Genomic DNA, 22,451 nt, shown 5'->3' with positions numbered 1-22,451 from the left:
CTGGGCTGCAGAGTGCTATGCTAGAGAATATGTTGTGCTAGGGAATATGCTAGGGAAAGCCAAATAAACTCTACCTGCTGACTGCAAACATTTTTTCAAACCAAATATTAAGGAATGTGTGGTACTATTGTTGTTCCTTGTAGAATATTCAGAAACATTTGGCATCTGTTTACAAGCATTCATTATTGGCCCTTGTTGAAAGTTGACTATAATGGTAGGAATAAATTGTGTCCTTGACTAAGCATTGTTTTGTTGTTGTTTTTGTTTTGTTTTTGCAGGACAACCATTCCCTATGTGCTGTTATTCACCTAATATTACCTTTGTAAAGCAGTAAATATGCTTTATTGTCATAGTAATCCTTTTTAAATTGGTGTCAAAACAAGTTTTCTTTTTCTTTAGGTATTTACTAACATCTACCATTGAACTGCTATTATTTGTGATTTTGAGCAGGTCAGTGTTTAATTAGTTAACAGTTTAAGAGTTTGATTTAGATGCTATGTTGACTTCCTGCAAGACTACATTGATCACATTTAATCCAGTATAGGAGTACAGCATATAATTAGAGTAAGTTGTGTATTCTTACTCTGCTTTCTAGTATTTCCTCTTTAAAAGACTTCAGAATAAACTTATGCTTAACACTACAGATTTTTGAGATGTTGGTTCCTAGGGGGAAAATGTGCATACTTAAAAATTTTTATAAATTATTATTCTCTTGTGAACAGATGGCTTTAAAAGATGGAAAAGCTCAATGTAAAATGATGCTTGTGGTCCTGGACAGCCCCATGGGAAGAATTGAAATATCTGGGTGTGAAACAGGTATACATGAATTAAGTCTTCAGAAAGATGCGGTGCCTCCAAATGGGTAAGTTGTGCCCTATCATCTTCAGTATAAACATGCGGGGCAGAAAGCAAAATATTATGACCATTCTAAAACGTATCTGCCTACTTATTTATACCAGCTGTATTATCTGGAACTACAGTGCTTTCTGTTTTAAAGAAGTTCACGATGGGGTTTTTTTTTCTTGTCCCATTCATGATTATTTTTTGATCATCTGTTCCATCTTTAATACAATTTAAAGCAATTTTACTTTAAATATTTATTTAATACTTACACAATATTTATTGTGTCAAATGCCCATATTTTTAGCACCCATTTTAATTTCTGTTTTTGGGCAGTGTGCATCCAGAAAGACAGGCCAAATCTCTTCCTCAGGCCTAATAAAACTCCCCTCACAAAGAGAATGTACCAGGTCTGTGTGGTTTTGGCTACAACATACATAACTGCTGTTTTGTTTATTAGATCATACTCCCATATTAGAAGTATAAATAATTGCTGATTCACAAATAGTTATTTAATCTGTGTCAATGTGTTGGTTCCCCCTCAAGTTGCTGGTCTATAGACAAGCGAAATGTCTACAGCTAATATTAATTCCTATCAGATAGTTTTATCAGAGTCTCAACCATGCATTCAAGTGTGACTACAGAAGTGAGTCTTACATTGTATTGTACTATCATCTATGTGTGCAAAGGGACAGAATTCAAGTTGCACAAGCAGTTTTAAATCTGGCCTTCTATAACTTAAATACCTTATGTCTTTAAATATTTGCAATAATTGAGGAATCTGGAGCAGTTTCGTGTCTAAGTCACTTTCTGGGAAAACCTAAATACTGGGTACCCTGTGTATAATAGTGAGAGGTTATTTATAATTTCTTGAACAAATATGGACAGTAATTGTCACCTTGATATCCTTAATCCTTATGTAAGGGAAGGTCTGGATTTAGCAGAGCTACTGAATCCCTTCCCATTTCCTTGTTATGTAAATTCTCCCCTTTTTGTATTTTTGTTTACTGGAGCACTGATAGTCTTTACTTGACTTACGCCATAGGCCCTTCCTCTTGCTTTGTGGTCGGTTAACATTGGAGGTTGCTTTCATCCATTAGTTTGTGAGCTGTCTTCCTGGTGTGATTGAGACAGCTCCTACTTTCATTGAAATTTAAAAAAAAACCCGCAAAGAAGGAAATAAAATATTCTTCCAGTTTGTCTTTTCCCCACCCCCCACATCCTGCTTTACTTATTTGCTTTCATATTTGTGTAATACTAATATTAGTGAAGTATTAGCATCATCAATTGTATTCTGGTTTTAAATGCATTTATAATGGATTAACGCTAATGCACAAAAAACTCACAGCCCAAAACATGTTGATCAGTGTAAGTATTTTATCCCAGTTTGAGCAAACTTCTGTGACATGGGAAAATAACCATTTCTGTTTTTTCTTTTTTTTAAGACTGGGTTTAGCTTGAAGTGGAAGCTGAAAATAGAGTACCATTTGGGATATGGGACAATTTTTAAAATTAGCATTTTTTTAAAATAGCAGTAAATTCTAAATTGTCTAAGAGACTATTACCTGCAAACAAGAGGGATTCCTCTTTCTATTTCAGATGGTAAAGATTTAAAAATGTTAAAGCTCTCTATAATGTTTCTGCTGAAATGTAACATTTAATCTTTTGCACTCATTGATAGTGAATAGTTGTTAAAGTCTCTGGTCTCATTATTTTTGACAGAATAAAATAAAAACAAAACAGTGCCCAGTGTTTCTCTTAACTGGCTAATAAACACAATGGCAAGAACATTAGATGGAAAAAAATACATAAGAAACATAAAAATTGATTTTAATGGACCCCTGTCAGAGACAGCCATAATGAACACAAGTGTGGTAGTAAATATTGGTATTTTACTCCACAGTCATTGAGATTTTTTCATGTAGAGTTGCATGTTACAATCGATATAGGTTTTAGCATTTTTTTACAACAAAAATAAGTAAACCTTTGAAATTTATAAATACTTAAGATTTGCAGTCTGTCAAACATCCTGGAGTTTTAGAAAATCTAATAAGAATTCTTGTGGAGTGGTACAGTTTGTTTGTGGGAATCTTGATCTGTTTTACAGCTTGTAAAATGCTGTGCAATTAATCACCTGAGATTACAACCTATTCTGTGATGACTCTTAGTAAAATTTAAGGACAAAGACCAAAAAGAACAGATTAAAAGAAGAAACAAGAAGACAAAATTGAGTTTTCTGAGTGTTCATTTAAGCATGATCTGTAAGTGAAATAGAAATAAAGGTTAGCTTTTAGTACCGGCTTTGATTAGCAGTTCCTATTTTGTGGGAAGGGGCATTTTCAGGCTAGCTAAAGCAAATTAACTTTGGCTTAAATTTCCTGTTTCCCTAAGTGTAAACTTTAAACATGAACAGTCATGATGGCTGTTTATTGCATAAACAGTTTTGATTTTTTGTTTATATTTAAGACTAAACTTAGGGACAAAATCTGTCTCTTGGTATTAAAATAGAGTTTCTGATAAAACCTGATGTGGATGTACTGAAAATTTTAAGATAGTTGTCTGTGAGAACAAGTGCTTTGTGTCTGCAGAAATTTGGTTTAGAAATAATTAACTCATCAAAGCTGAAAATATCATATGCTGTATGTGCATTGGCAGAAAGTAGTGGATTCCTCAAGCTTTCATCAAAAAATTGAGGTGAGAAGTTTCAGAGAGAGTGTGTCAAACAAAAGTTCATTCTCAATATTTATTATTAACACAACTAGTATATTAGTGAAATTAGGTGGGAGATTACTAATATAATTGGGAAATAAAGCAAAGTACATCTAGAGCAAAGCTTGCTTTTAACAAAATGCTAAATGCTTTCTGTTTTTAGCATCTTCACAGTTGCTGCCCATGTAAATGTGTGTATATATAAAAAAATCCTTCTAAAACCTTAAAGAATAAGTAAATAAAGACGAAAAGTATGCAGTTATTGCATTGTACAAGTCTTTGTAGAGAAATCAGCTAATGTAGTTGCCTTACTCCAGTTTTGATGCATAACAATTTTTGCTTGAGCAGATTGGATTGTCAGTTTTGATATTTTCCCTAAAATGCCTGAAGTGAAATATTACAAGTATTTAATTCAATTCACTTGTGTCTTTAATAAAAACTTGTTGCCAACTTGTTTTTTGGCTTTCTTGGGATTTTTTTTTTTCTTATAAATGTCTTTAGTGTCATGGTGAGACTGTGAAATTACTTTTTTTTTTAACTTTGTTTGTTTGGCTGCCAATCTGCTGCTGCATTTTATATATGTAATGACTCAGTTTAGAAGTTTCCCATCTTCCTGTTCCTGAACCGGAAGGTAAATTTTTAGTGTGATGAATAGGGAGTTACAGCTGTGATTTCCATTAACACTAACACAAACTGCTCATATTTTCCTATGCTTAATATTTACAACAGAATGTACTTAAGAAAGAAGGTGGTACAGACTTTCAGTTTGGTAGTTAGGATGGTGAGACAGGCAGCAAACTTTTTTCTACGTACTATAATACAGAAGGAATTCCCTTGTTCCCACAATGAAAATTGTTCAAGGGGTGCCTGGCTACTAGACCATTTAACATGCAGTCCTGGTTATATAACCTGCAAATTTGCAAATGCAATGTATTAAGGTTGCAGCTGTTAGATTTTTAGTAAAATAAAGGAAAACAATATTATATGCCTTGAAGTAAACTTATGGTGTGAAAAAACTGCCAGTGTGTGATTGGAAAATATGGGCTTACATGCTGAGCCTTGTGAGTCATTAATAATGTGGCATTCATTACTACTCATTTATGATTGTGCATATAAAATAGAAAATAAAACACATTCTGATTGGTTGACAAGCATTCCAGATTATGCTGGTATTTGAACACACACCACAAGACAAAATGATATAACCATAAAAAGATGTTATGCCATTTTTATTATTTTTATGCATAATTCAGTGTTGGCATCTGAATTGTATTTTAACATAAAATCTTTGTTTCTTTCTTTACTTGCAAGATTTGATAGACTATAGGTTTTATTGTAATATTTCTGTGTAAACTGTGTTTATGTTGTTATAATGCTGTGTGCCTCAGTCAGTTTCCTCCTGGCTCACTTAAACAGGGGGAAAGAATGAGTTAAAGCAGGTATGCTCAACCCCAGGCCTGCGGGCCAGATCCAGGCTGTGGCACTGTGTCATTTGGCCCATGGTTCCAAAAAATTGGCAGCGGGAGAGCAGTGGCATTGCTTCCCAGATGCCAAATTTTCAGACCTATGGGGAGCCCCAGACCATGTGTGTTGGATTGGGCCTACCATCCAGGTGCCCAGGGCCCAGCAGGGGTGGTATCAGTCCCCAGGGCCCAATTCCAGTGTGCAGAGGGTGAGAGGGGGGTGGTCAGGGTACCCAATCTGGCCTATAGACTGACCCCACTCTGTTCACCTGGCCTGTACTGATCATCTGGACCTCAGGGCCAAAAGGTTGGGCATCACTGGATTAGTGTTAATGAAGCAAGAGAGCTGTCTATGTTAGGGAGGACACAAGATGGACCACTTACATCCACAGAGGCTTAAATAGCTTTGACAGATCAACAAAGGTAAAATGGTACCCAGGAGACAGGAGGAAAACAGAATGAAATGAGGTAAAAATGGAGATGGGGGTGTCGGTCCCTTAAAGGAAGTCTGGAGTCAGATGAGGAGAGATGCTTTGGGGGCCTAAGGGCCTGAAGACACTGGAGAAAGAACAGCAGAGCAATCCTTGGGGGTACTCTGGGCTCTGTGAGCTAGATTAGGGACAGAAGAACTGCTTAACCCTATTTATCCCCAATATATGCCACAGCTGTCTGGTTGCTGCTTGAAACTGGGATGCACTGAGTCTCCCCAACAAGTCCCTCTCTCAGGAGTGGAATAGGATGCTAGCTCCCCAAGTCAGGGTTGTGGATGGAGAATCAGGGAGTGAGAATGACTAAAAGGCCAGGTCTCAGAGTGGGAAGGAAACTGGGCTCCCCCTTCCTCTAGAATTGGCACTGGGGAACACTCATGGAGACCAGAAAAGATTGCAGTCATCCCAAGGAAATACCCCCCCTTCTGACTAAATAACACTAGTTCTTTCAAGCTTTCCTCATAAGTCTTGCATCTCAGGCCCTCAGTCATTTTTATTGCTCTGTGCCTGGACTCTTTTTCCAAACTGTCCAAATACTTGTTGAAGTGCAGGGCCCAAAACTGAACACAGCACTCCAGGTAGGTCCTCGTCAATGCTGAACAGATCAGAAGAGTCACATCCTTTGATTTGCAAGCAACTTCTGTTAATACAACTCAGTATGCTGTTGGCTTATATTCAGCTTCTGATCCACTGTAACCCCTAGGTTTTTTTCTGCAGTACTGTAACCTATCCATTCATTCCCCAGGCTGTATTTGTGCATGCAGTTATGCTGTCCCAAGTGTAGGACTTTTGTGCTTGCCCTTACTGAATAACGTCTAATTGATTGTGGAACATTTCTTCAATCTATTCAGGTCATTCTGGATCCTACACTTACTCTCTGGAGTATCTGCAAATGTATCCAACTTGGTGTTGTTCTCAAATTTGCCAAGTGTGCACTTGATTCCATCATTAATAAAGATTTTATCATTAATCAAGATATTAAACCATGCCAGATACAGGGCAGATCCTTGGGGAACCTCACATGAAACTTCCAATTAGCCATTGAGGACTGCTCACTGAGTATGAAGATAAAACCAGTTATATATCCATCTTAGAGTATTTTCATCTAGTTTGTATTTTCTTAGCTTCTCAGTGAGACTGTTCTGAGAGATTGGTGTCAAAAGTCAAGGTATTTCACATCCACTTCTCCCCTTCCCCCCCACCCCCCCTAGTCCACAGAGCTTGTAACCTTACAGTTGGAGATCAGGCTGGTCAGGCATGACTCTTGGGGGATCCATGCTGGCTGTTCCAGCATGGACTCTTCTGTAGGTGCTTCACAATGGATGTCTGGTGGATCTGCTCTGTGATCTTTCCAGGTGTAGAGGTCAGGCTGACTGGGCTGTAGTTCCCTGGCTCTCCTTCCCTTTCTTAAAGATGGACATTATATTTGCCTTTTTCCAATCGTCTGGGATCTCCCCTTGTTACTTTAAATTTCAATTGCCAAATCCAGAGCAAGACTGTATAAAGGGGGATAAGGCAAAATGCCACATTTATTGATTACATGAATTAGACATAGAGGTTTGGACACAACACTCTTATAGACGCACACAAATCATCGTGTACAAAACTTACACACAGGCACACACAAACATCAAACAACCATTCCATTCAGACATTATAGTTACCAGCAGCAATTGTTCAGTAATAGCACGGGTGGCCGACCCAGGTCTTATTGAGAGATGATGCAGATAGCAGGCATGGGTGGTTATTATGAGAGAGAGATCCTGGAGACAGCAGCTTGGAGCGGGGTGAAACGTGTCTGTGCTCCAATGAAACAGCACGTAGGAAGTACTAAGAGAGACTCGCCCAACTTGGCATTTTCAACATCTTCTTTTATAGGGGTTGGCATCCTTTGTTTCAGTGCTTTGGGGTTTTTCCATACCCAGCTTCTGTTTTTGTGGTTGTTCTTCTCTGTCTTCAGCTTACCTCAGCCCAAGGTCAGTTTGGTCATCAAAGCTGGTATCTCAGCCTTGGAGTGTCCTTGCTGCCCATCTGGCAGGATGGGTGGATTCCTCCTCCTCATTATCTTCTTCGTGCTTTAGGCCTCAAAGGGATTCTTCAGCCCTTCATTAATTAGTTTACTGGCTGGTAACTTACATTTGGCACCTTGTTGCTTACATAAACAGTTCAATCTTTTCTCTCATCTTTATGCCATTCTCTCACCATTCACCCTTTCAGGTACGCTCATTCAAAAAAGGGCATACAGAGTTCATTTACTTATGTCAAGCAAAAAAATACAAAATGAGTTTTCAAATTGCTTACAGGACAAAACTAACATGGTTACGTTTCATTACTATTATTAGTTCAGTTCATGCTACACCTTCACCTCCACGAATTCTTAAAGAGGATATCCAATGGCTCTGAAATTACCTCAGTCAATTCCTTCAGTACTGTAAGGTGCCTCCCATCTGGCCCTACTGACTTCAAAGCATCTAGCTTCAGGCAAATCTGTAACCTGTTCCACCCTTACTCTAGGCGGTTAGTCATCTTCCTTTTTTTTGCTGCCAACTGCATTTGTCATCTGGTAACTGTCCCTATTTGTGGAAACTGAGGTAAAAAAAAGGCACTAAATACTTCAGCTTTTTCTGAATCATGTGCGACTAGATTGCCTTCTGCAATCCTTAAGAGACCTGATTTCTCTGGTCTTCCACTTACTTTTGATATACCTGTAGAATCCCTTTTTATTGCTTTTTATGTCCCTTGCAAGCTGCATTTCAAACTGTACCTTGGCCTTCCTATTGATAATACATTACTGGTATAAATATACTTTGTGTTTAAATGTTTAACCTTTCACATCCCTAGTCATTTGTTTAAAGAAAGCCTTGTCCACCACCACCACCTCCTGGTTTGGAGGCCTGTAGCAGGCACCTTGCCTGCTGCTTTCCCACTCTGACCTTTAGTTTATGTTAGGCGCATCCGTAGCATCCGTGGGCAAAAACCATGATGCCACAGTTACATCACTGTAGCAACGTGTTCCTTCCTTCCCTCCACTGTAGTGACACTTTCCAAAAGGAAGTACTAAATGACAGCACAATAACAATGGCACCTTCGAAGCATGTGTAGATGTGCCCAATGACGCACAAATAACTTCTCAACTTTTGTGCTGGGTGATCCTCTAGCAGCAAAGTCAATGTAATATCAGCATGGAAATACGTGTCACGCTGTAGTTGGGACCTGCTTGTAAGTTATTTTCCATGAGTCTTTTTCAGAGGGGTCCAAGTGTGTGTGAGAAGCATCTCCTCGAGTTTTACTGCTTCAGTAAGATGAGGAGGGAAATCGGAGAATTTTCTTGTGTGAAAGTCTGGTCATATTGACAAATGTGGCTGATTCTGAGTGAATTGCCCAGAGGCCTTGTGTATCCATACTGGATCTGGGTCTTTTTATTACCTTGCTCTCTGGCTAACTTTGGGCCTCCTAAAGGGATCTGAGCCTGTAGAAAAATGTTCTATGGTGGTGTTTTGAGCCCTAGTTCTGTGCAAGAGTAGAGACATATGTACTTGTAGATTCTTCTCTATTACTAGATTTTGATAAAAAGAAGCAAAACTTAAAATGATCAGAATTACTGTGCACTTTAAATTTAGGGAGAAGACGCATCTGCAAAAATTGCATGCTGCTGCTTACCAGTTTGACTCTGGTTTTACGTTCTTAGCCTTAATCAATAGTGTTTAGGTGGGACTTTATGTGAGCTCAATATTTATGCATCTATGCTGCTTTCAGTACCCAAACTATTTTAGAAATAGCGAAAATTCTCACTAGTTTTTATGATTGTAAATAGGACCTAAAAACTGTGAATCGAGTATAAGTAATGCAGAGAGGGCTGTACAGTCTCCCTGGAATAGTAGCTCTTAGCTGCTGAATGCTCCATCCATTTCTATGAGGTAGTAAATCATAACCAGGAATGACGCAAGTGAAATTTGTTCACAATATTGCCATTTGTCCTCCTGTACAATTTACTGTGCATGAAGTCTTGCGTCGGGACAGCTTAATTCTTTGTTTCTTCCATCAAGGAGCCAAGGACCATAAGAATAGCAGAGCCCAAGAATGCATTCAGCTCCTAAGACAGCAGGCACGTTCAAGCAGTTGTTGTGTTTTGGTGACTTGCAATTAAGCAGAGCTTTGGGGTGGGGGAAGTACCACATTACTTTCTCCCTAATTCAGCCCCTGCATAGAAATGTTTTGCAAGCATACAGTAGTTAATACTGTAGTTGCAAGAAACTGGATGCCTCTTATTAAGGCAAGGGAGAGTTCAGGTTCTTGGCTGTGTACTATTTGAAAAGTGTCAGCTAAATTTTCAGAACAAAGCACAAGTATCCCATCAAAACTGAGCAGGAGCTGTTGGAAGCTAGCACCTTGGAAAGCCATGCTCTAATTGGGTGTGCTCAACCCCTGGCCTGCAGGCCAGATTCTGCCCTTCATGCTGGGTCATACATGGGGAGCCCTGCCAGGCTTTGGGGAACCCAGTCCCAGCCCACAGGGTCAGGCTGGTACATGGTGCTGAGTGGCAGCAGTATGGGACTCTGATCCCAGCACGCTGGGTTTGGCAGAGGTGGCATGGGACTCCCTGGTCCCAATCCCAGCATGCAGTGTCCCAGGGCCCTAATCCTGGTGTGTAGGATGGCACAGGGCTGCAGTCCCAGCATGCAGGGTCTGATCCAGCCCACGGGCCTGTCCCATGACATTCATTTTGACTGTGAGGCCAAAACATTGAGCACCACTGCTAAGTTTATTGGGTTGGACAAAAAGAATCATTTAATGCTTGTTGCCTGTTGTGAGGAATGGGCTCTATGTAATTTTTCAGCATGGTGCTGTCTCCAGTATTATAGGTAAACTGGAGGTTTGTAGTCCTTTTTCTTTCCTTTTTTTAAGTACTTGCTAGGACCACATTCAGTATTGTTTGTCCCTAATGTAGCTCCTGATGCAGAGATTCTCCCAAGTGTGAGATCCCACCCATGTAAGGAGGTAAATGCCCTAGTCCCCTGTTCAGCACCATGCACTTGCCCCAACTACTCCAGCTACATCTGTGGCTGCTACTTTGGGGACTGCTGCTGTTGCTGCTTTCTTCCTCACCCTCAGACAGCCCCTGTGTTGGCCCCCACCCCCATGCTCCTAGCACTGTGTTTTGTTGTGAGCAGGCAGATGGACAGAAGCATGCAGAGCTGCGCTTTGCAGCCTGTCTTGTCCCTTCCACTCCTACACTTCCAGGGCCAGCAGAAGGGACTGTGAAGGCTCACCAACATGACATCCTGCAGGAACAGCCTCAGTAGTGGGGGCTGTCTTTATCCCCTGAGATACAAACTAGGTTTGAGTGCTACAACTGGGGTGCCACAAAATTCAGAAAAGTTTTCGAGGAGTGCCTTGAGACTTAAAAGGTTGAAAAGCACTGGCTTTAATGCCTTTCTAATTTCAGATAGGGAGGTTCATTTGTCACGATTCAGAGATTTGTGGACAATTATACACATGCCCAATACCTGCTCCAACGTGTGCTAACTAGCATGCATCGGAGCAGACTTGATTAATTGAGTCAACTGGAGCATGCTCCAGTAGCCTCAGCAACATGTGTAGTCAGCATCCCTGCATTTCGAAGTGGTGGTGGTGGTGCTTTAACTAAAGCTCATCAAACAAGCTTTAGTTAAAGTGCCTGCCCCCAATGCCATTTTGGAGCACGGGATGCTGTATATATGAGACAGGTGGGCGCTTTAATTAGGCTTCTGAAAAACCAACTAATTAAAGCATCCCTTCTCCACCTTGGTGCACATGTAAAGACACCTAGTAATACTGTATCAACGGTTGTCAAGAACTTTGCATCTCTGGCCTAATCTCTGGATTAAATCTATGTAAAAGTATCATGTGGTCCATGGTTTTTACCAAACACCATGAGTTGACTAAGGTTCAGTGAAAACTTGGCCCTAATTTATTCACTACAGCAAACCTTTCAATCAACTTGCTTTGAATGTTGGCATCATAATGAATTTCAAGACTGAATATCACTTGCTTTGAATTTCCTTAAGAGAATTCAGCAAATCCTCATTTAATAGTGTCTCTTATGGTGAGGAAACTGGGACATGGGTGACCTTTTCTAGGGCTTAGACACCAGGGATGTTATACACGTGCGCGCCGGGGGGGGTGCTTTATTTAGAGTGGCTCTTGAGCCACTCTAAAACACACGGAGCATCTTGTGCATCCGTGTTCTCGCACTTCAAAATGGTGGCAGGGGCGTTTTATCTAAAACTCATTGAACAAGATTTAGATAAAGCATCCTCGCCACCATTATGAAGCACGGGGATGCTAATAGATGACACGCGGGAGGCTGCTGGGATGTGGTAATTGCCAGTGGTTTAATAAAGATTTAATAATTGCCAGCAATGTAATTGCCAGTGTTTTAATACCAGATTAATCAAGTCTGTTGTGATGCATTGGAATTCCAGTGCATCAGAGCAGCCTCCCAGCTTGTGTATAGGCACCCCAGAAACACAGGTGCCACATCAAATGGTTTCCCAGCTGGGGGTACAGAGGGATTTGGTTGTCAGAAGTGGATCTAGGAACTAGAACCAAAGTCAGAGCAGGCCAGGGTCAAAAGCCATAGTCAGAGACAGTAAGCTGAGGGTTAACCAGCATCAGGTGCCAAAGCCAAAGTTCAAAACAGAACCAAGAGCTGAGAACTGCAATCAGGAATGCCAGGGATCTTTCCAGAATTCGAAGGTAGAGTTGGAGCCAGGAGTCAAGAAACCAACAAAGAAGCACTCAGAAGGTTGAGAACAAGAACTTTTGTTTGAGCCCAGATAAGGAGACTGCAAACCGGGCCTGGCTTTTAAGAGCTATTCTCAGGGTATTGGCTGCAGGATTCTCTCTCTCAGCCCAGCTGAACTCAGAGTGTTGCTCTAGGCTTGCTACAGGTCGTGCTTGTTCTGAGGATGACTTGCCCTGGGTCCAGGGTTCTGGCTTCACCTCATTATGCTTACACCTATTTGTTACTTAGTTCAGGCTGAAACATTGCTGAATACTTTTAGATTTGTTTATTCAAAATTTTACAGTATGAAAGTATAATTAATATGCTACTGTTTGCAGTATCTGCATCCTCAAGGTTATACCTCTTGTAGATTTTGCAGAGTGCTTTCATGAAGAGGTCATAGTTATCCACTGGTTTGATGTGTGTCACTTCTGTCAAGGACTTCAGAAAAGCCTCTCCAGTCTGCATTCTTAAAACTGAAGCATATTGGTGCCATATTTGGAGTTAGGGCTGCTGTGACATTGATAGTGATGGATCTTTGCTGTGTGGGGGGAATGAGTTCCAGCTCATCTTTTTTGCAGATAACTTTTATATTACTATCAACAAAGGCAAGGTCTGGATTATAGCTTTGTCTCCCCTGGGAGCTAGTAAAAGACCCAGGTAGCTTTGAGTCCGGATGAGGCTTAGGTGGTATGGCTTGGCCCACATCTTGACCAACGTGCTCTTCTCATCATTTTCATTGTAATTCCATGCGACGCTGTGGCTATTCAAGTCATCAGTGATCACATATGCTTTTTCATGTAGGGTTACTGGGCTCACAGAGGCAAAACACTCCCCTACAAGCTTATAAATGGATGTTATTGAGGTGCTGTCCATATTAATGGTCAAGATTTCAATGTAATTTTCTGCTGTTGATGATGACTTCTAGTTTTACTAAGTGCTAGCGTATTTCTCGTGCTTCTTTTTGATGACTAATCTCATCCCAGGGATCAATGGCTTGTTGCTGTTTCACCCTCAGTTTGTCTCCTTGGAGACAGAGCACATGACCATTGTAGTTGGTGCAAATCCTGGAGAATATCTTGTTTGACTCCTGTAAGTCCCTCTATGTTTACAAAGATGACTGTCAGTGCCAGCGCATGGTGCATAGTTGTGACACAGCAGGTCAAACTGTTGCAGGTTTGCATTATATATATTCTCAGAGTTGTTGATGGAAGAGGCTTTAGCAGAATTCGGAGATTCATTGGAATCTGACAGGAGCTGTTGCAAATGCTTCAGCTATGGCCGTTATGGAACTGGAATGATATTCCACATATACCACTTCTCCTCATACTTTTTCATTTTTTTTTCTGTTGCAAGCACTCTATTATGCAGTTTCACCTTTTTTAAAAGCATTTCTTGGCAAGTATGTGTACCTGACTGATCTATAAATACATGTATTGTGAACACTATTAAACATTGATTTAGATTTCATAGATTTCATAGACATAGATACTTAAAATGGAGAGTATACATTGGTATGACTCCAGCCTTTGCTTTTGACGCACGTGCTGTATGTACACATGTTTGTGTGGACACTGCTGTAAAATGGCCTCATTTCTCACATTATTTTCTATTTTAAATATAGTGCAATATTTCACGCACATCGTACAAACTTGGCAAACATTTACCTTTCTTACTATCAACTTTTTGTAAATACACACACAAGCTTATTAACATTAAAATATACACTGTGTAACTGTAGAAATCATTCCACTGCTCATTAAAAACTGTCATAATGCCATGGTTGTCAGCCTTCTGCAAGGCCTGACTCTGCTGTGCAAGCACGGGACTAAGAGCAGGCCCAAAGATACCATTTTTTTCCTGACACATACTACAGATTTACTAGATTACTATGAAGAATCATAAGTGATTAAACTACACTTTTTGAATGATCAAAATACATTTTGCAGTTTTGAAGATAGGACTTTGCGTGAAGCTCACAAATTTTAACCTAACTTGGTAACATTTTTGGTGTATTTTGCTTCTATGGATTATTTCCTTGATTAATGTGAAATGAACTATATGAGATATAGGATAAACAGTAGGTAAGAAAATAGCATGCACACATGCACATGCACACACCCTTTTTTTAAGGCAAGGGGGATTAGAAATTTTCCAGTTATGCCTTCTCCTGATAGAATCCATATTGTTAGCTTTAAAGCTTCTTATCCTGTGCCTTCTTCCAGAAAGTCATCTTACCCTCCCACGCTGGTTGGAATGGATGAGGCAGAATAGAATAGAATAGAATAAAAAGCCCTCTCACTCCAGATCTTGTTTGGGACACTGTGGAGTCTGCAATATTTGTGAATGAATAGCAGTTAAACATTCATCTTTGAAGCAAGACTTCAGTTTGTTCCATGTGTGTTTGAAAGAGAAATAGAGAAAGGCGAGAAAGTGAAAATAAGTGTGTTGTTGAGTTGGACATACAAGTTTAAATTTCATAAGCCTGCTTATAGTCCTGGTGGATTATGAAGTTGTATTTGTTACAAGTGAAGTGTTTTTCAGCCACTAAAAAACTGAGTAGTATTTTTATTAGCTTTTCTTTATTGCACCATTCTCTTTCAGAAAAAACTATGATACCAAGAAAGGGGATTCAAACAAGCATTTTAGATAGAAAGTTAATAAATTGGTTCATCTTTACACATTGGCCCAACTTCAGAAAGCTATTTAAATGTTTAACTCATTGTAATAGATGATTAGTGGGAAGCTAGGTCTCTATATTGTTTTGAATCTGTTTCTTAGTCAAGCAGTCCTACAATTTTAACCCTTTAAAAATCTTGTGACTAAAGCATGGAAGATGTGAAAATATATTTTGAATGTGTGTTTGTGTAAACAATAACTAAAAGGCATGCGTAGCAGTGTGTATCATATATCTTTTTAAAGCTTTCAGTTCAGTATGTCTTTTATCTTTGGTACCAGATTATACAATACGTCTTGGCATTTATGTCATCTCAAATTAAAACAAGCAAATATATAATAAATTAATAGGAAAGTAATAGGCACCATTTTCCTCAATTTCTAACAAAATATTTAAAATTGTTTTTAGGTGCATTTTGGGGTTTTGGGTTTTTTTTAAGAAAAGAAATATTGCCTCCTCTGCTAGAAGTGTCTAGAAATATCCAGGCATCAATCTTTATTTCAGCAGATTCAATGGATGTGGCAGGAAGAGTTATTATATAGCATAGCCCTCCTTTTATTAAAAATAAACTGGGCTAGTTTTTCCTCTTCATAGTTTCTTGTGGAGATGCTATAGGATTGTTTATACTTACATCTAGATAAGAAAACTTTTTATTGGAAATAACATTTCAAAAACTTAAACAGAATGAGCCCAAAAAGCCTGTAGAAAGTTTACAGACTCTGTCAAGACCACCTAGCCTAGTACAAATCCAACCAGATTATATTTTTGATGTCTGCTTGAAATGGTTTTTAAGATAAGTTGTGCTGATATGTGTGGATGGTGAATAACTTTATTTTGCATAATTGGTAAAATCTGCATTCTCTATGTGTTTAAACTGAGGCAACTCCAGAGCAACTCCTCTGTAATCGATTACATCAGTTTTTAGATGTTGTTCCTTCCTGAATTGTGATAGCTCTGTTGCTTGACTGCCCATGTGACAATATAACAAGAGTCAAATAGAAGATGCCTAACATATTTTCTAGAATAGTCTCTTCTCCTTGAATTAAAAAGGTGAAAAAACTTATGAAAAATGCTAATTATGGTAATTTAACACTGGTTCGGATACAAAATATTTATGGCTGCTGACAGATATGGGGGGGTTGAGGGGAGAGGAATGTGTTTTACTCGAAGCAGTTCTTTGAGGAAGAGTTGGAGCTTTTATCTAATAGCTGATTCAATCAGCTATTCCATAAACACACCACTAAAGCACCCAGTCTATACAGGCATTGGGCAAGCCATGTCCAACTAATACAATGCCTCTTCTGGGCATGAGCTGCACATGGCATGATGGTGTACAGAGTTTCAAGTAAAGTGCTGTTTCGTGGGGATTTTATATTTGTAAGCAGCTTTGTTTTTAATATCAAACCCTTAAAATTACTGTAGTTCTTACTGTTATAGAAGTTTTTTCTTTTAGACAATGGATATAAGAGTAAACAACTTTACTAGCACAAAAAGCTATGCATGTTTATAAATATAGACAGGTAGTTGCTTAAGACTCCTAAAACAGAAAATGTTATGACAAACAAGCACTCTCATTTTACAGCTATGGTATTTTAGGTTGGCAAAAAAATAATCACAGGCTGTAGTAGGTGATATAACATGTGCAGGCAGCCACTTGAAATCATAGCAAAGATGTTTTTTCCTGTGCAGAAGAAATAGACTCTTAATAAGGATATGAATAATAGTTTCAGTAGACTAAGAACCAGCATGAAAGTTCATCCAATGACAAACCAAACTCTTCAGGAAAGAATCTCCCATCACTAGGTCCTCATTTAGAGGGAGCACTCCACTCATTCTACGAAGACATAGTTCAATAGTTTCTTCCTATACTACAGGCAAGGTTCTTTGGGTAGATATGATATCTTTTATTAGGCCAACTGAAGAGTTGGCCCTTCTTCTCTCTAAGAGGGAGAGGTTTTTATAGTGGTGTTTGCTGTTGATTATTTCATTGTTCTTTCTTTCTCTGAAGCAGTCAATATAGTGATTGAGGTTTGAATTTTGTCTACTACAAAAAAACTAGAGGAAGATCCAGCTCCCTGTTTCAGCTCAAACTCAAAACCACCATCACATCATTTCCATCTGAACTACAAGAAAGAGACTTCAGACCCTGATCCCTACACTACCCAATCCAGGGACATTTTACATACTCCCTAAAATTCACAAACAAGGAAACCCAGGCAGACCTATAATTTCCAACCATGGAACCCTATCTGAAGAAATATCAGGTTTCATCAAATCCATCCTAAAATCTCTTGTCACACTGAAACTAAGTTTTATCCAAGACACAACAGACTTTCTGTGACAGTTCAAAACCATAGACTACCTTCCCAGCAATATCATCCTAGCCTCATGGATATTACCATCTTATACACCACCATCCACACCAGGACGGCGTCCAAACCTCCTCACATCTACAAGAGCAAGATTACAATTCGGAGTACAGACCTCAAGATATTGCTGAACTTATACACTTCATCCTCACACACAACAACTTCAGTTTCAACAACCAACACTTCATCCAGACCATGGGTGCAGCTGTGGGCACCAAAATGGCCCCACAATGTGGCAACCTTTATATGGCCCACTTGGAAGAAGAATTCCTCAAGAACTGCACCATCAAACCCATGCTATACCTGAGATATATAAGTGACGTCTTCACCATTTGGACTGAATACCTATAGCTTCTGATTGATTTCCATCATAAATTCAACAATTATTACTCTTCCATCAGATTATCTCTTGAATATTCCAGCACCAACATTTCTGTTTTAGACATCATGATCAATGTCCAGAATGGTAAAATACAAGCCACCATATACAAGAAACCCATGGACCAACATGCATATCTACATAGAACCAGCAATCACCCTAAACACACCAAAAAAGTGGTAATTTACAACCAAGCTCTCCGATACCACTGAATTTCCATTGAGGAGAATACCCACGATCATCACCTCACAGATCTCAAAAGGGCTTTCACCGAACAAGGACACTCCCCCAGAGAGCTGGATTGTACTTTTGAAAGAGCCACCTGAATACCACATGATGAATTGCTTCAGTACAAAAAGAAAATTCCCATGTAACACACACCATTAGTTAGGACATGCCATCCTTCCCTGGAACTTAAACGGAAAAACCTCAAACAATTGCAACCCGTATTGGAAGAAGACCCAATTCCTAAAGAGATCTTTCCAGTACCACCCATCCTAGCCTTTAAACAAGCACCAAACCTCACTAACCTCATCACCAGAATCAGACTGCACTTGAGGCAGGCACTCAGGGCAGCACTGGGATGGGAGGGGCAGGGCGGGTTGGGCTAGAGCCACCCCAAAATTCACCATAGCCCCCACTCCCAGCACTGCCACTGCCCACCCTAAGTGTGGCCCAGCCTGGCCCAGCCCCTCCACTGGGGAGATCTTGTTGCAGCCCTGGCCCCAGCCTGCAGCAGCAGCCTGCCCTCCCTCTGCACACAGATCTGTGGGAAATATGCCCCCCATATTCTCCCGGGATGCATGCAGTGGCGAGACCTGCCCCCCCCCCCCAACTCCCAAAACAGCTGCAGCTCTGGTTCCGCACACCGCCTTGCCCCAGCTGGGCAGCACCTTCCCCTGCCCGCCCTCAGCCTCACTCCCTCCCTCACTGAGGGGGCCTCAATCTGCCCCCTTTCTTGCCCCTTCCCCCACAACAGACTTACCAGCCAGATGCTGCTCTCCAAGCTGCCAGGCTACATATTGGCTATCGGATCAGTACAGGTAGATATGGCTCATTAAAAATCGGCCATCAGTACTGGCCCAAAAAATCTCTATTGGTGCACCCCTAGTTTTCTTTCTGCAGTTTTTCAGGTTCCTGAAGAACAAAATTACTTAGAAACTGCACTGCTGTTTTGGAAATAGTCATTAGCCTGTGGGATAGAAACACTGGAAAACTATGCAACTGAAACATGGACATTGCCACCTGAGTGGGAGAATTGACTGACTTTCACGCCAAGGAATACTTTTTGTAGGAGAAGGTACTTTGATGTCTCCTTGATTCCTCAGTATGCAGAGACCATGTTCATGGGATTTATGTAGAAAATTTGCTGTTGAAGTCTGGTAAAGTTGAATGACTTTCCACAGCACAAGTGCCCTGTGAGATAAACAGGGATGTATTTGTTAGCCATGTTGGTTTGAGACTAAAAGAAATGCAAAACTCTAGAATTCTTGGTTCAGAGATGATACCTTTTATTAGACCAACTAAGAAATCACAAAAAAAACCCCAACTTTTTCTTCAAGCTTTCGAGCAAGAAAAATTATCTTTTTCTACAAGGTTTCTACACCTCCTTTTCTGCTACCTGACACCACCCAGGAAGGAATCCTGCCTCATCTGCACATCAAAGAGCAACTCACAAAGACACTCTCATGAACCCAGAGGAACAGACTTCCACCTCCAGCTTCCTCAGTGCAAAAATGTAGTTTATTTTCTACCTATGGGTACTTTTTACCATCTTTAATTTTCCCTGAGCCTGAGGAAGAGCAGGTGTGCCCAAAAGCTTGCAGAAAACGATTACTTTTTTGCAATTTCTTAGTTGGTCCAACAAAAGTTATCTCTGAACCAAGAGTGCTAGAGTTTTGCATTCATTCTGTGAGATAAATGGTATTCAGTGGGAACTAACTTTATTGGCAGTTGTGCCATAACTTAACCTCACTCCCTCTGAGTGCCACTGCAGTCCCCTTCCCAATCTACTGCTCTGCTTTCTGTTCCCTGGGCTCCCTGCCTGAACTCCTGCTCTGTTTTCTGCTTCCTGCCCTCAACTACTTGTCCAATTTGCTCTTCTTTCTGCTGCTGTGCTGCCTTTTCTTTCCTGATCTGCCACATGCCATATGCAGAAGTTGCCCATGCCACTTGGAATATGTACCACAGGTTTGCCACCCTGGTATAACTAGAGTTAATTCCTTATTTTGGGTGCTCTGCATGGACAGTATCAGTCACATGATAGCTAAGCCATTCTATCCAATAGCAGAAATTCAGGTAGAGAAAAAAAACCTGACCTTTTAGCAGTTTGTTGGCTCCGTTTCAGTTAAGGGTTCTAAAATCAATTAGTGCAGTGGTTCTGAACCGGGGTACATGTACCCCCAGGGGGTACGTGAAGCCTCATCAGGGGGTACATGAGATATATTTCATACATTGTCTAACACAGGTCAAAGGGCCTAAAAATGGTCTTGACAATTTGAAACTGCCGTAAAACGCACATGCACATGGGATTACACGTAGTTTTACATAAAAAAAATTAATTTCCCATTGAAAGGGGGTATATCAAGTCTCACTCTGAGACCAAGGGGTACATCGACTGAAAAAGGTTCAGAACCGCTGAATTAGTGGATCATATGTCTACACTTCTGCCTGTTAGATGCTTCCTTACTTTGTTACTTTCAGCAAATTTCAAATGACATAATTTGGGGGACAGTTCGTCTGTACCAATCAAGTTTCCAGACAGCTTTGTTTTTTTGTTCCAAAAAAGATTGAAGCACTCTTACAAAAGATTATAACGCTGTCCAGTCTCTTAATAAAGTGAGTCTGAAAGCATGTAATCAAGAAAAGTATGTTGTCAGGAACTGAATTTGTACAGGCCCAATTGAGACTACTTAACACTATTAGAGCTCCTGGTTTGGTATGCTATGTATGAGTCATGGGTCTGTAGCTTAGCTGAGAAAGGTTACATCTAACCTGTGTGCATATTAATTTTATCTGCTATATTATCTCATAACCTAAATAGGAGTTTATTAGAGTACAGGACTGAATATGACAGTATATACCTCTCATATTACAGTTAATTACTTAGCTGCTTCCAAAATGGATTTACCTTTACAATTATATTAATTTCATATTAATATTAATTGATCACCCAAACCACAGTAGCAAAAAAAGGGTTAAAAACTAGGGACCTATTCCATAATTGTCCAAATACCATTTCTTTTCCATTGCTGCACAAATGTACCTTTTTTACACTTATTTTTTTTAGCTTTTTCATTAATGTATGTAAAAATATTAAAAGCTCCTGTATATTACATTAAAAACTTATGTCAGCTGCCCTGCTTTTTCCTATTTATTAAAACTTTTCAAGCAGTAAAAACATTTTACTTGTTAATGAGGGGAAGTGGGAAAATTAATGACATAGAGCTTGGATCCTCCAAGATGTCTCCTTTTAACCATGCACAACCAGCTCTTTTTTCCCTACTCTATGTAGTTTAATTTCTGTGATAGGGTTCAGTAAGCAAATGCAAATAGATTTAATGATTTGCATCAGTAGATCACTTCCCAGTTTAATATCCTCTGATATTTTGGTCAAGGACTTTTTCTTTGGGAGGCTGGCAGTATTTCTTGGAGTAAAAATTTATTAATAGTAAAATTGTTATGTTCAAGTAAAGTGATATAAATGTATAACCTATTCAAAAGCAGTATCACATTGCCTTTCTAATAAGATTAATTGCAATTAAAGTTACTTTGGGAAAAACACCCTTGAAGATTAATTAGAAATGACTGACATTGAACATGTAGCAATAGCTTTACATTGCATTTACATCGTGCCTTTTACCCATGTGAAAGTCCAAAACTGTACTTTCCATACAACATTAGATATGCTGGATTTACTTGCATACTATCATACCTTTCCCCAAAAAATCAACCCTCTAAAATTATGGTAATTGTCTTCAGCTGGGACACTGATTTGTTTTTACTGAAATAGAAGCATGGCAATGCTGCTGCAAGATGACTGCTGTCCTCCTTCTGGCAGACTGGGAGAGAGAGAAGGGGTGGGGTTCACCCATCAGGGTCAGAGCTCTGGTGTTAACCTTCTCGCCGCGACACCAGCTACAGTCAAACTCCCCTGGAGGAGGCAATCTGTCATGACTAGAAAAAATCTTTTTTTTCTTCGTTCTGCCTTCCCAAAAAGGTGTATATCTCACTTAGGGACATACGATATGCAAGAAAATGTGGTAAGAGCTGCCTTCTTGGGTCAGACTATAGGTCCATCTAGTCCAGTATTTTGCACTCAGAGGCTAGGGACAGACATTACACATAAACCGGTTTAAGAATGGGCGACTGGTGCCACCTGGGTCATGGGGCACATGCCCCCCCCCCCCCCGGCCCAAGCAGCCAGTCAGCGACCAGGGGGTCCCCCTGCGGCTGATTTTGAAGACCGGGAAGCGAGAGTGGTCTTTCTGGAAGTGTCAGCGGTGCTTCACCTAGCGCCCCCAGTCCCCAGCCGGCAGTCATGGGGGGGCACCGGTGCTCCCACCCATCACCTAAGCGGGGAGCTCTGCCTGTAAAGGGGTGCATGTGCACTCCCCTACACGTTGCCACTGGGTTTAAATGATCAGTTTAAGCTTGTAACAGAACAGAAGTTCAGTATACATAAACTGCTTTCAAAATGGCCAAAACTGGTTTCAGATAAACCTGGTTGGATGTAGTAGCAGCCTTAAATGATTTAGGTC

General features: G+C 40.1%; 1 protein-coding gene across 13 annotated transcripts in view; it reads left to right on the top strand.

The window, feature by feature from the left end:
• MGMT (O-6-methylguanine-DNA methyltransferase) overlaps nt 1-22,451 on the top strand; it is a 361,778-nt gene that overhangs the window by 64,666 nt on the left and 274,661 nt on the right. For 8 of the 13 annotated variants that reach the window (XR_002088963.2, XM_019482894.2, XM_019482897.2 and 5 more), the window contains one exon: nt 723-862. The exons of 1 other annotated variant lie outside the window; for it this stretch is intronic. Coding sequence is in view for 11 of the 12 variants with exons in the window: in XM_019482894.2 (XP_019338439.1) it covers nt 723-862 (140 nt within the window). In the remaining variant the exon portion in view is untranslated. Of the gene's footprint in view, nt 1-399; nt 451-722; nt 863-22,451 lie in introns of all 13 variants that reach the window. 4 more of the 13 variants (XM_019482891.2, XM_019482890.2, XM_019482893.2 and 1 more) reach the window with 1 other exon arrangement.

Source organism: Alligator mississippiensis, chromosome 6, assembly GCF_030867095.1.
Source record: "Alligator mississippiensis isolate rAllMis1 chromosome 6, rAllMis1, whole genome shotgun sequence".
In the NCBI taxonomy this organism is placed as follows: Eukaryota; Metazoa; Chordata; order Crocodylia; family Alligatoridae; genus Alligator; species Alligator mississippiensis.
The sequence above is the reverse complement of the archived record's forward strand: the minus strand, read 5'-3'. Positions and strand labels throughout refer to the sequence as shown.